General features: G+C 40.8%; 1 protein-coding gene across 4 annotated transcripts in view; it reads left to right on the forward strand.

The window, feature by feature from the left end:
* Window positions 1–13570, forward strand: part of STARD13 (StAR related lipid transfer domain containing 13) — a 494525-nt gene that overhangs the window by 253660 nt on the left and 227295 nt on the right. For 2 of the 4 annotated variants that reach the window (XM_058670868.1, XM_058670869.1), the window contains exon 1: window positions 2103–2486. The exons of 1 other annotated variant lie outside the window; for it this stretch is intronic. In XM_058670868.1, coding sequence (XP_058526851.1) covers window positions 2363–2486 — 124 coding nt within the window. In that variant the 5' untranslated portion in view covers window positions 2103–2362. Of the gene's footprint in view, window positions 1–2102; window positions 2487–13570 lie in introns of those variants that run through there. One more of the 4 variants, XM_058670873.1, reaches the window with a different exon arrangement.

The raw sequence follows: 13570 nt of genomic DNA on the forward strand, positions 1-13570 counted from the left end.
CATTCAACAGCCAGAATGAAATACATTTGCAATGCCAATTTTTCTTTCACTTGAGTCATTTAAGGAAAAAAAAAACCTAATCCAGGGCATCTGAGTATAAAATATGTATCGGAATAGAAAGTAGCAGTGACCAGGATTTTCAGAATTAAATGGCCACTGAAGTAACTTGAATGCTTCTAATTCTGTGTAGTGTTACAATCCCCATCTGATGCAATTAGAGATGGCTTGTAAAAGTCCGATACAAGGCTTCCCTGGGAATATACTTGTTAAACATGTGTTGTGCTGTAGAGAAGCCACTCAAGATAACACCAGTCTTGCAGAGCAGCACTATCACCACTTGCATACAAAACAGAGGATGTAGTGGGTGGGGTGTCTGGCAGGGATCCAGAAACCAGTCTGCATTAGTCTCTAACCCAAAGCCATCCTTTCAAGTTCCTTTCTGATCCAGGCCTCGTTGGCTGGGAGCTGATGATTTTTCAAAGGTCACTAGAATTAGCACAGAAAACGCATATGATGATTCTCTGCTCTCCCTTCAAATAAGAAATGCCATGCCTAAGGCAACAATATAAGGGAAAAAAGACCATTTTTTGTGATCAGATCTCCCCTCCTCATTTTCTTCCAATAATATGAAACTAAATAGTCACAGACAGTGTAGGATTGTAAAAGGAATGCTGTAAGTAACCATTAGTTTCCACTCCTTAAATCAGAGGCAATTTATTATATCCAGGGAAGGAGGATTGAATACTTTCCTTTAAGTGCCAGATTTCCCATGGAACAGCTGAAATTAAACAGTTGGCTAAACCTTGCTTCTTATTTGGCAATTTGGTAGACAGAGGTGTAAAAAGAAACGGGATTTAAGTAAGTCTACTATTTTCAAAAATTAGAAATTTCCTTTTGAAATATTTTTATTCCCTTCATCAAAGGTAGACATGAATTAATTGCATCATCAACTAATTACAATTGTGTCAACGTTGTCTTCACTACTTTCTCTAAGGTCCTCATTCATGCCCTTCAAAAATCAAACTTTAGGAAGCATTGTGCTGACTGAGCAGTTGTAGGTATCGTCCTCTCCTTGCAAGGAAGGGTTGAGACCCAGGAAAATGACTTGGACACCACCCACTGCTATACCATTAGTCTTATTTTTAAACAAGATTTATTTATTTTGATTTGAAAGTCAGATTTACAGAGAGAAAGAGAGAAGGAGAGAAAGATCTTCCATCCACTAGTTCACTCTCAAAGTGGCCACAACGGATAGCTGAGCTTATCTGAAGCCAGGAGCCAGGAGATTCTCTTGGGTCTCCCACGCGGGTGCAGGGTTCCAATGTTTGTGGCCGTCCTCAACTGCTTTCCCAGGCCACAAGCAGGGAGCTGGATGGGAAGTGGAGCTGCCGGGATCAGAACCAGTGCCCATAGGGGATCCTGATGCTTGCAAGGTGAGGACTTGAGCCACTAGGCTACTGGACTGGGCATACCCTATTCTGAGAGAGCAAGAATCAGAGTCAATTTGTAATTAAATAACCACTTTATGTTTTGCTAAAATATCTGAAATGTCTGTTAATATCCGTTAATGCTTTCTCATAGGACTTATGTGTGTTTTATATAAGGTTCCTCACACTTTGGCCTTTATATTTAAACCTGTGTTTTCTTCCTGTGCAGTGGCTAGGCAAAAGCAGTCTGACTTTAGATTGCAGCCAGATAATTATTTCACTGATGAAACCCGGCAGGATTACAATAAGACACAGCAGCAGCAGTGTCTGACTCTTCCAGAATGCTAGCTAAATCGAGTAGCTTTTTTCAAGTTTCTTGGTTTCAGGAAAATGGATGATGGCACTAACCCTGTGACATATTTAAAATGTTTTATCACAGCTGTGATAATGGCAATGTCTGCCACTGGAAAATAGAAGGATTCAGGAAATTGGGGAGATATGGGACGGCCCCTAGTCTCCGGGTGAATCTGGAGAAGAGTTTGGCAGCTGTGGCGCCCAAGGGGACTGGGCTGCCAGGCTAGGCGCGCAAGTAGGGAGAGAGCAGGGCGCTGGGCAGTTCCTGTGACAGCAGAAAGGGAGGAGGGGGAGGGAGGGAGGAGGGAGGGGTGGAAAGCTCGGAGCCCAGGACAGGGGAGCGCAGGGAAAGTGGGGACGGAGGAAGGAGTCCAGTGGAGCGCGGAGGGCAGCCCTGCACCCCGGAGCGCGTGCACGGTGCAGCCTCCCGGCACGGGACAGATCCATGTGGCGCCAGTGCTTGGTACCGGGACCCGGGCGGGAGCGCCGCGTGTGGCTTCTGCCATCACCAGCAGTGTGAACCTGGAGCCACGCGGGGGTGGCGGCGGCGAACCCGCTGGTAGTTATGAGGGCGATCTAAAATGACCAGCAAACGGAAACCTTTGCAAACGCAGCTCAGGAGATCCATCAGCGAGCAGTTACGGGACTCGACGGCCAGAGCCTGGGATCTGCTGTGGAAAAACGTCCGGGAGAGACGGCTGGCAGGTCTGTGACCCTGGGGATTCCTGGACCTGCGGGGGTTGGTGGAGGGGCCGATTGCGCCGCCGGCTTGAATCTTCCACCCAGTGTGGACCAGGGCTTGAGGACCCGGCAAGGGTTTCATACCCAGGGCTGGGCCAGGCAAGCTGCCTGCACAACGCCTGCTGGGCGGCCTGTTTGCCTCGCCCCCAGACCCCAGCAACCCCCCTCCGCCCCCAGCGGATATGGGCTCCTTGCTGGGAGGTACGCTGACAGCCACGCCAGGCTCTCCAGGGACCGCGAGCATGGGCAAAGGGTTACCTGGAGTGTCTTTCTCCAAGTGGCCACTTGGCCACCGCACCTGACCCATCCCACCACAGGGGTGCAGACATTCTCATCCACGTTAGTGCTCCGTGAGAGCTTTCTTCTCTCCCAGTGTCCTCTTTCCTCCTTTCTCAAGCTGGGCATGCCCACTGAGTACGTGGGAGCGGTAGTTAGGGCAAGGCCAGGGAACTTGTGCAAAACTCTGGGTGACCAGACGTTTCGGAGTAGAAGGGGTGAATTTAAGAATACATGAGTGGACAATTGTTAGTGTCCACAATCCTGGCCAGGTATTGATGAGGCTCCAAACTTCGTGGTTACAAAGGAAGAGAATCAAGGGAGAGAAGAGGTGATTATTCTGAGCCAAAGGCCCCGTAAGAATCCATGCTTAAGTCAGAAGGCCAACTCTTCCCCTAATACCTCCACCTTCTGTCACCCCACCTACCTCCTGCCACCTGCCTCCCTGCCAGTCTGTGGCTTCACTTCTGCAGGGCCCCTAGGGCAAAGAAAGGTAAACAGCTGTAGAGCCCTTTAGTCATTGCATCATACCTGCTCCAACCAGGGAAAGTGGCTTAACTTCCAGCACAGTGCCCCTGCCCCGGGGTGGTTAGGGCAGTGGAAGGTTAAGGGCTTCTTTTACCCAAGGGTGAACTGCAGGAAGATGATTTGGGATTTGGGGCAGGTGTGTTCATGACCCACCCCACGCTATCCCCACACGACCATGCATCAGGTTTCTGGACCTTCTTCCCCATTTCTGTCATGTCCTCCATAAGCTCCCAAATTGGAAGGATGTTCCATGGGGGTAGAAGAAGAAAGTTTGAGAGAAAAAGGTGTGAAGTCTGGGCAGAAGGACAGAGTGCCAATATCAGAAAGAAGTGGGAAATTTGACTTTTTCTGGGTTTCTGTTCCTTCTCATAATTCATCTTAGAAAAAGGTACAAAAGTTGGGGAAATGGAGATGAAAGAAGCTCCTTTGGGTGCCAAGAATTTTGAAAGCTATACATGTTTTTTTTTCATAAAGTGAATTTGCCACAGACTTCTTGATCATTCCTTATATGATTTTAATTTTTTTTGCGCCAAAGTCAATTTATCTTTTATATACACTTTTCCATGAACTTTCTTAAGTATTCCCTTGTGAAACAAAGAATTTGCTGATATTCTCCCATTAAACCTGTCCAGCCACGTTGCCCTCTGGGAGTGTTCTGGAGGTAGTGTGAGAATATCTATCACCCAGAGCAGAAGGTCTTTATCAAACTGAGTCAGAAGCAGGGATTAAGAAGGAGTCCAACACTCAATGTTACAAGCAAAAAAATGTTCATGCCACGTTTTCCCTCCAACACAGTGACTCCATTTAGTAAGCACCCAAGAAATAAACAGACTTTTCAGTCTCCACCCAGAAATAAATTGTGGTCACCCAGTAGTTTTGACTGTTGATTTTTAAATACCTGTATGTACATTATAGTCCTCAGTTAAACAACAATTATTAGCTTTCTTTGTTATCATGCTACACTGTATATTCTACATGGTGGATAGGTTTGGAGAAATTTTTGTGGTCTAGTAAACGTTCATTGCTCCGTAACTTCAGAAGGCTTACTGCACATTGTCTGCTTCATAGTTTTTGTTGTTTAAGTTTAAGTTTGTAAAATCAATGGATCCTCAGGAACCAAGAAGTCTCTCCAGGAGGGCTGCCAAGGCTGTGCTGAGTGTTTACTAGAAGTTGGGACCAAGGATGACTGCAGCCCTGTCTTTTTTCAAAAGGAGATCTAAGAAGGAAGAGAGTAAAATGTAAAGCCTTGGAACTATGAAGATTGTCTCATATATTTCCATGAGTTTTGTACATGGCAGGTAGGACAGCAGAGGGAAAAATTCAATTCTGTGAAATAAACTATAGGTAGAGAGGTTTAAGGCAGTTAACACAGAGAAATGAAGACTAAAAGTGGCTTTAGAATGGTAAGTATGAGGGTTCTCTCAGAGTAATGCAATTGTTTTTAAAAATAGCGGTATGGGGTTTCAAACTGTTTAATCAGAATATTAATATCTGCTTTCCCATAATCTGCTTACCACTCTGCAAGCAGCAAATGCCAGCAGGTTATTCAGTTGGGACCAAACAGCCCTCTGCCCTGAGCGAGCTGGGATGCTTGCCACACAAACAAGCCAACTCCATGAAGGAGCTTTTAGATGCAAATTGATTTTCTTGGGTTTTCTTGCTAAGGTAGCTAAAATATGGAACTTTGGCCACAAGACACTGAAATGCTTAGGTTATTAGTGTTGGCATGAATTTGAGGTGAAAGTGTTCTTCATTTGTAAATGTGTTCTTTATATGGTTCATTTGAGAATATCAGAAGAGCCAACCGTATGAATGTGTTTTCAGAGGGCATCTGCCCTGCTCAGGGGATCCAATGAGGCCGCTGTCTTTTGTTTTTGTTTTATCTTTTTCTGTCAGATAAAAGTTTTGTGCTGAAGTCTTCTTATTGGGCCCAAGTTTTCTTCTTATTACACTTGGTCCATGAAACTGTATTTAGGGTGTTTTATAACAACAAACTCTTCCTTGTTCTGTAGAGAGTACTGGAAGCATTGGATTCTCCCCTTGACTTTCTTTTTTAACATTCTCAGAAAGGAATTTTTATTCCAGCTCGCTCTTACTTCTTTTTCTGAGAGAGAATTGTAAAAGCCATAGTTTTGTGGCAGTGTAGTGGAGAAGGAGAGGATCATATACAAAGCAAAAAGCCTTTGTTTTTTCAGCATAGATCACAGTGACATAAATAAGGAAGCCAATGGGAGGATAAGATGCAAATGGTGTTTAGACGTATTCATGTCACTGATGAATTGCAAAATAGTTGTTGTTAAAGAAGAACTGATAGTCAAGAAAACCTTCTTGAGCTTTCCAATTCCATGGCAGCTACTAACTTCCTACTAGATTGTCACATTTTCCCAATGCCTTCTTATTTTTCAGGATTCTAATCCCATAGGGTTAAATAGGAGTTTGGCTCACCTGTCATCTCGATTTTTCAATAATGTTTGTTTATTTCCAAAATGACTAAGTTGGTTAATATTCAAAATGGCATTTAAATTGAGACCATCACAAGTCAAAGGCCATATGTGCTTATCTGCGATCATACCGGACTGGCTTCTTCCTAGTGTTTGGGAAGACACATGGCCACACAGATTGTTCCTGAGCTTCTCTGTTGCTAGCATTATGACAACAGAATAACAAGAATTGGAAACGTTATTCTTTCTTCACCCCTGTAGGGACAAGGGTAATCCCCCTGTACCTAAAATAGTTCGTTCCCCTGACCTCTCGTTGGGCTGGTTAGTGCATGGGCTAACAGATCGGAAGCAGACATATCTAGCTTGTGGGGGACATATGTGGCTCACCTTGCCCACCACCATTGCTACAGCTTCAAGACTGCAATGCTGTTGTGAACCATGAATGCACAATTTGAAGCAGTCATATCCAGCTTGTTGGGGGACCTCTATCATTGACGTTGCCTATCACCATTGCCAGGGCTGCAAGAACAGTGCTGTTGCGCAACAGGTTTCTTCATGAAGGATGAGTGACAGGTTGCTTTGTCTTGCATTTCCCAGCTCCCCAGTCAACCACTGATGAAGAAAACTCCCAACTCTTATAGCATCATTACATTTTCTAGGTACAGGCATATGCTTTAGCTTTTAGTATTGGTAAACAACTTGAACTATTTTCAGCAGCTTGGTCTAAGAAAATCTAAATGACTTTTCTAAAGCTTCCTGCTCCTGTATTTTAAACCTCTACTCTGTTTTAATGGAAATGTAATCTATATGTTTGATGCCTTTATATTCACATAACAATATTTAGATAGCTTGTGAAATGAATTGATGTGCAAACCTTTGCATCTCCTTTATCAGTTCATTCTAACTCGTTTCTCAAAAACACAGAAAGTTGTGTTTCTGCCAAGACTATATTAACTTAAAACACTGGGAAATTTCATGAAAAATATTAATTCCATTGAATTTCAGTGAGTTATTGTTATAACAGGTTCATTCATTCTAGAACTCAGTAGTAGCATCCTATGATATGATGGAAACCTGACTTTGAATCTTTAATAAAAATGTTCCTCATTGAAATCTAAGCATATTCCATGATATCAAAAATACAGGGTAAAACCAGCTGAATCTTTTCATGTATATCCTTTTTTTACTTTACTATATAAAGTAGGCCATCCTATTCTCTTAGGTTTTTGTTGTTGCTTTATAAGCATCTCTGAAGGTAGGACTACGCTGAGTCTTCCTCTGTATCAACAGTACAAAATATTAAAATCATGTGAATATACAATCAAAACCACAGAGAAGTGTATTGCTTACACAGGTGCACTTTAAAAAGTTACTGAAAAAATAAAAATAAAAGGTAATTTTATTTTGGTGAAAACATTTTTGGAATTTACACATAGTTTGCTTTATAATTCACATTTCATTTTCTGTGAATTTTTTAAAATTCAAATTTATGGAGAGAAGGAGAGAAAGAGCTTCCATTTGCTGGTTCATTCCCCAAGTAGCCACAATGGACAGAGCTAAGCTGATCCGAAGCCAGAAGCCAGGAACTTCTTTCGGGTCTCCTGCACAAGTGCAGGGTCCCAATATTTGTGACTGTCCTCTGCTGCTTTCCCAGGCCACAGCAGAGGACTGGATGGGGAATGGAGCAGCCAGAACATGGACCTCTGCCTATATGGGATCCTGGCACATACCAAGCAAAGATTTAGACATTGGGCCACCACTCTGGGCGCTTCTGTGAACCTGTGAACTTATTTCCCTTGATTTCAATTTTGTATGCCAAGATAACCTTAATAATTCCATTGTCCATGTACTTTCTGAAGTACCCTGGTATCAGGGTTCTCAATCTCTGCAAAATGTTCATATGATTATCTGGAGCCTTTCGGAACTACTAGTGCCCTGGACATCTCCAGGGATGCTGGCTCAGTTTACATGGGGACTGGGGACAGCACTGTCTTATCTACATTAACTTCTACATGATAATCAAAATTCTGAGTCTAATGCAAGGCAAACAAATTGAACATTTGTAATCTGAAAATTCTAAATGCTCCAAAATTTGAAACTTTTGGAGTGCTGATTGAAACAACTGAAACATTTCACATCTGACATCAAAAGACATGTCAAAGCAAATGCAGGTGCACAACACACAGTTTATTCAGGATCTGCAAGTGAAAAAATTGCTTTCTCAGTTCCTTTCTGCACTGACAGGCAGTCTTTGTTTCATGTACAATAGATACTTGGCCTATTAAGTTGCCAGTCAAGATGTCTTCATCCTATATTGGACCACCTGGGTTTGAGTCCCCGCCCCACTGTCTAAAACAGACTCTGAGAGGCAACAGCAAGCAATGTTCAGGTAGCTGGGTCCCTGCCATTCATCCAGTAGACATGGACTGGATTCCAGCCCCAGCCAGTGAGGGTCGCAGTGGTACCTGGATGCAGGAGAGGGTAGGGTTCTCTCCCCATCTGTATCTTCTCTGCTTTTTTCTTGCCTGCTCAAACAAATAAATGGACAGTTTTTACAATTACCCTCAGGTTCTGTGTAATTAAAATGTCCAGGCACTATATAAGAGTTCCTAGATGCAAAGGCTAGCTTCACTCAGATTCCAGCTTCCTGCTAATGTAGATCCTAGGAAGCAGCAGGTGACAGCCTCAGTACTGCAGCTGCTGTGATCACTTGGGGAATGAACCAAAGGATGGAAATTCTATCTTCTGTCTTTTTACTTTCTCTGGTCCTTCTGTCTCTTTGCCTGTGAAATACATACATACATATATACATACATACATAAAATATAATTTAAAAGAAGAGTCATGAAATCTGAATAAATTATTTCCTGCAATGATTTAGGTCAGATGGGAGACACGGAGTAAAATATTCATCATGGAGATGAAAAGGATAAATTTAAAATATGTCTTGAAAGTGGAGATAATAATGCTGGTAGATTTATCATTGGTGGTGGGGGAGAGGGACTTCTAGGTTTGGAATATGAGAGGATATATGGAGGATCATGCTATTGGGTAAAATAGGAACAATAGATAGCTTTACAAAGGAGAGAGGAAGAATGAAGAGTTCTGTTTTGACCACGTTGGCTTTGTAATACCAAAGTGAAATAGGTAATATAATACATATATACATATAATTATATCCCAAAAGAAGCATTGAAGAATTAATTTGCAAGTGGCAATTAGGAAGGAATATCAAAGCCAGAGATAGAAATTTGACTACTGTATGAAATTTTAGAGCTGGAAGAGGGTGTAAAGGAAGAGAACATAGACAAAGGACAAGGAGAAGAGACCAAAGATGAAGTTGTGGAACATCTTTTGTTTGGAGCATAACATTTGTATGTAAATAGATACATAGATTATACATATGCTAAATTTCTGGGGATTAGGAAGAGTGCAATCCTGTAAGTTCAGCTTAAATACTAGTGATATTTTACATAGTACTTCATGACAGATTTAGTCCTCTGGAGCCAGAACCATTGATGAGAATTTAAAAACCGTAACTTATTTTTCACTAATAAAAGTGTGTTTTTAATTTAAAGCTTGTATAACAAAATTAAAATAGAAAATTTTAAGTCACATTGGAAGGAAAGACTCCCAAAATTGTTCCCTACATAATATGTTTTATATAAAATACAAACATTGTTAATTAAATCTATGTGTATTTTAATTTAAAAATACCAGCATGAATACTCCAGTTGCTATAACTTGTGAGGACCATGTATACTAGGGTGAGAACTTGTTGTAAGACATGTGATTTGTCAAGATAATCATAAAAAGTGTCATCAAGGAAAGCTTATTCACAAGACAGGATCTGTGCCTTGACTTACCCAACAGCGCATGCAGTTACTAACCTTTATCTGTATTGCTATGCCTACATTAAAGTTGATTGAGGTGAAATTTCTCAGGGAAGGGGCCTGCGTTGTGGTATAGTGGCTGAAGTAGCTGTCTGCATCTCCACTATCCCATTAAAGATGCCAGTTCACGTACCAGCTGCTCTGCTTAGATCCAGCTTACTGCTAACGTGCGTGTGAAAGGGAGTGGAAGATGGCTCAAGTATTTGGGCCCCTGCCACCCATGTGGGAGACTCAGATGAGCTTACTGGCTCCTGCCTTTAGCCTGGCAGTTGTGACCATCTGGGGAGTGAACCAACAGGTGGAAGACTACTCTCTCTCCAGGTGACTTTAACAAAAAAGAAATTTCTCAGGGAAAAACAGCCCGTGTTTTAAATGTTAGTGTTTTTAAGGACAAATAATATTTCTTAAAGGATTTGTTTATTTATGTGATAGGCAGAGTGACAGAGAGAAAGTGAAAGAAATAGAAATCTTCCATCTGCTAGTTCAGATCCTGGCCAGGAGCCAGGAAATCCCTCCGATTATCTCACACCGTTGGCAGGGACCTGAATACTTGGGTCACCATCTGCTGCATTCTCAGTCCCATTAGCAGGAACTTGGGCCAGATGTGAAGTGGTCTGTACTCCAACTGGAACTCTAAATCGGATGTGGGATGCTGACACGGCAAGCCATGACCCAGACTGCTATGCCACAACGCTGGCCTCTGTAAGCAAAATAATGTAAACAAAGCATAACCTGATTGTGATATTCTGGCTAATTCTTAGGGTCAACACAGTTTCTCTTGTAATTGGAACAAAGAAAGATCATGGTCATTCATTTCTAGTGGTTGTTCTGAATAACAAATCTAACTAATTGGCTGAAATTTCTTGAGACCATTTGATTTGATTTTCTGTGAATCACAAATCTTTTAGCCATGCATTGCACTTGTCATTAATGTCTACTTCTTTGTGCTTTCCAATTGTTACATTGAACAAAATGACTTATAAGGAAAATTCCTCTAAAGACCTTGTAGCTTTCTGGAGGTTTATCCAACAGCACATTTCCATCCTGTCATTATGCAAGTTTAGTGATATTGCAAAATGAAAACCAAAGTGTCTGAAAAGTATTACAACATTTTTTAGAGCCCTTGAATGCTTAGTTCAAAATAGCCAGTTTGAAGGACAAACATTTTTGTCATGTTTGTAGTTAGTCAATAAGTATTTATTGAACCATGAAATAGCATCCTTGTCGAAGCATGTTAAAACAGTAGTGCAGGATATTAATTCTGTACTGTGGTATGTCCTGGCAAAGCACATAGATTTTATTACACTGCTAAAATCACTTAACTCATCTCTTTGACCAGAAATAGAGCAAGCTTCTAGATTGCGAAAGGACAGTGTGGAATGTGCCATGACTACACAATGTTATATTGGCAAATCTGCTGTGTCAAAGCATCTTAAATTCACAGGCAGACTACTTCCTTTGTACCTTTTTTATCCAAATGGAAATTTCAGGATGTTATGGTCCTGTTATTTTTTAATAGTAGAGCATGCATTATTTATATTTCATCATGGCATATTGTGTTTGTTGAATATCCTTTCACTTTTTCATACAGGAAATTAAATAAATAGAGATAACTGCACAACTCCATAAAGATTCATGCATGTACTAGCGATGATCTTCAGTTGTGTGTGTGTGTGTGGGGTCCTATAATGCCCTTCTCTTCCTCTGTCCATCTGGATAAAGTGGATGCATTTTCAGATTCCATCAAGAACTTTTGAGAGTTTTTCTACTGAAGTTTAATAAGAAGGTACTTCACAAAGTATGCAGGAAGTGGACTAAAAATTAGCTTGTTTTGGTGCAAAAATATTGAAATCCATGCACATGAAGAGGCTTCAGAAAGCTCGTGGGAAATACGTATTATGAAAAAAACATACGTTGATTTTAATATGTTTTTGCATCAAAGTAAATTTATCTTTTCACTTGATTTTTCCATACATTTTTGAAAGACACCTATATTCATGATTACAATAGCAACATGAAAAGTGCAAATGTTTGAATATCTGGAAGATATACCAAGTATAAGCTACACTGATCTGCCTCTTCAGGATAATGTGTGGTTGGTACTATGACATCACCATGATGATGAGCTGGTGCTTCCCTCCCCTGCATAATGTTACAGTCATCTAAAAACAATGATAGGTTTTACCTTTGTTAGCCACAAAGCTCTGTCCCCATAGTCTTGAAAATGAACTGCGTCTTCCTTTTAGTGCTAAGAGATACTTCCTAAGCAGTAGACCCACAGGAAGAGCAATTGTCAAAATGAAAGAGAGTTTTAAAGTTTGCCCATTCAAACTGTGATCCTATAATCTATTTTTATTCTTTCCAGAAACAGAGACACTCTGTGCTCGGTGTTTGGTTTCTAGCTCTTAAATACATATTAAAGAAATAAAACCACATGAAAAGTATTATCCCTTGATAATGACATCATTAAACTAAGAAAAGGATTGAAGGTTTTTTTTGACATATTATACATATAACATTTTCACTGTATAAACAGTGATTGGCATCTGAGAATTAGTGTCAAGTCAGACATAATGTGAATCTAAATAATTACCATGGCTCTGGCTGCAGTGCTGTGAGCACCGACTGCCTGGGGTCATAACTGCATGAGGTTTGTCTTTCAATGCATGCAACTGTGTGGTGGAGGGTGGAGTTAGGTGTTGTGATGTAATGAGAGACTACTGGCACAGGATCCAGTCACACTGTAGTAGTTCAAAGCAGCCGCTGAAACCAAAACTACATGGGTTTGATTCTGTCCTCCACTACCGTGTAGCCTAGGGCAAGAAAGTGGATTTCTATACTTTTAGTTTCGTAGTCTTTTAAAAGGGGGTTAGCATGGTACTTAATCATAGGGTCATTATGTGAAATAAATGAATTCACATTCGTAAAGCACTTGGCATGCCCTACTCATAAAACTCTAAGAGTTTATTTAGGAAGAACATACAGCTAGCTTTCTATGCCAATCAATCCTGCATGCTTGAGGTCTGCATTCATGGATTCCGCCAACCAAAGGCTGAAAATATTCTTTAAAAAGTATTGATTGTACTGAGAATGTGTAAGATATTACTTTTGCCACTATTTCCAACCAATGCATAGTAACAACTATTTACATAGCATTTACATCGTATTAGGTACTCTAGGTTATCCAGAAATGAAAATATAAGACAGGATATACATAGATTATATGCCAGTGCCACATCATTTTATAAAGGGAACATCTTATATATAAAATATCTGTACATTTTGTTATTTATGAGAGTCCTGGGACCAATGCTCCAATTGTATCAAAGGACAGTTGTAAATATGAATGGAGAAGAGAGAAGTAGTGACATGTCTAGAAGATCCTTATGATCTTAGGGATCCCAGTCTCTTTACTTCTGGGCTCGTTTGTCTAACTTCCGTATCTGTTCTAGATTGCATTTTGAGAATTTTCCAATCTAAGACATTCACTTCACTCTTTTTCCCCTGCTGGGAATTTTAAAAAATACTTCCTGTGTTGTTAGCACAGTTGACAGCATCTAGTATGAATCTGTTAGTGTTATAGCATGAATCATCATTATGCTAGCATTTTTTCTTAAAATCAGTTAAAGGATGTTCAGAATCACTATCAGCTTTAGATTTATTCAACTAAGAATTCGTTCAGATATTCTTGACCTAAGGAAACTTAATAGAGTTTTAATTAAAATGAGACAAGTTGGAGCAGGTAATCACTAAGATCCCATGTAATTGTAAAGATAGATTAAGCTGTAAAACAACACTTTGTGTCTGAAAAATCCCTAAATGTCCTAAAACTTTAAGGCTTCTCTCTGGGTGGATTTTGTGGGACTTTGGATGACGGAGAGGGCAGGGATATGGAAATGTGTGACCTGAA

Source organism: Ochotona princeps, chromosome 12 (genome assembly GCF_030435755.1).
Source record: "Ochotona princeps isolate mOchPri1 chromosome 12, mOchPri1.hap1, whole genome shotgun sequence".
In the NCBI taxonomy this organism is placed as follows: domain Eukaryota; kingdom Metazoa; phylum Chordata; class Mammalia; order Lagomorpha; family Ochotonidae; genus Ochotona; species Ochotona princeps.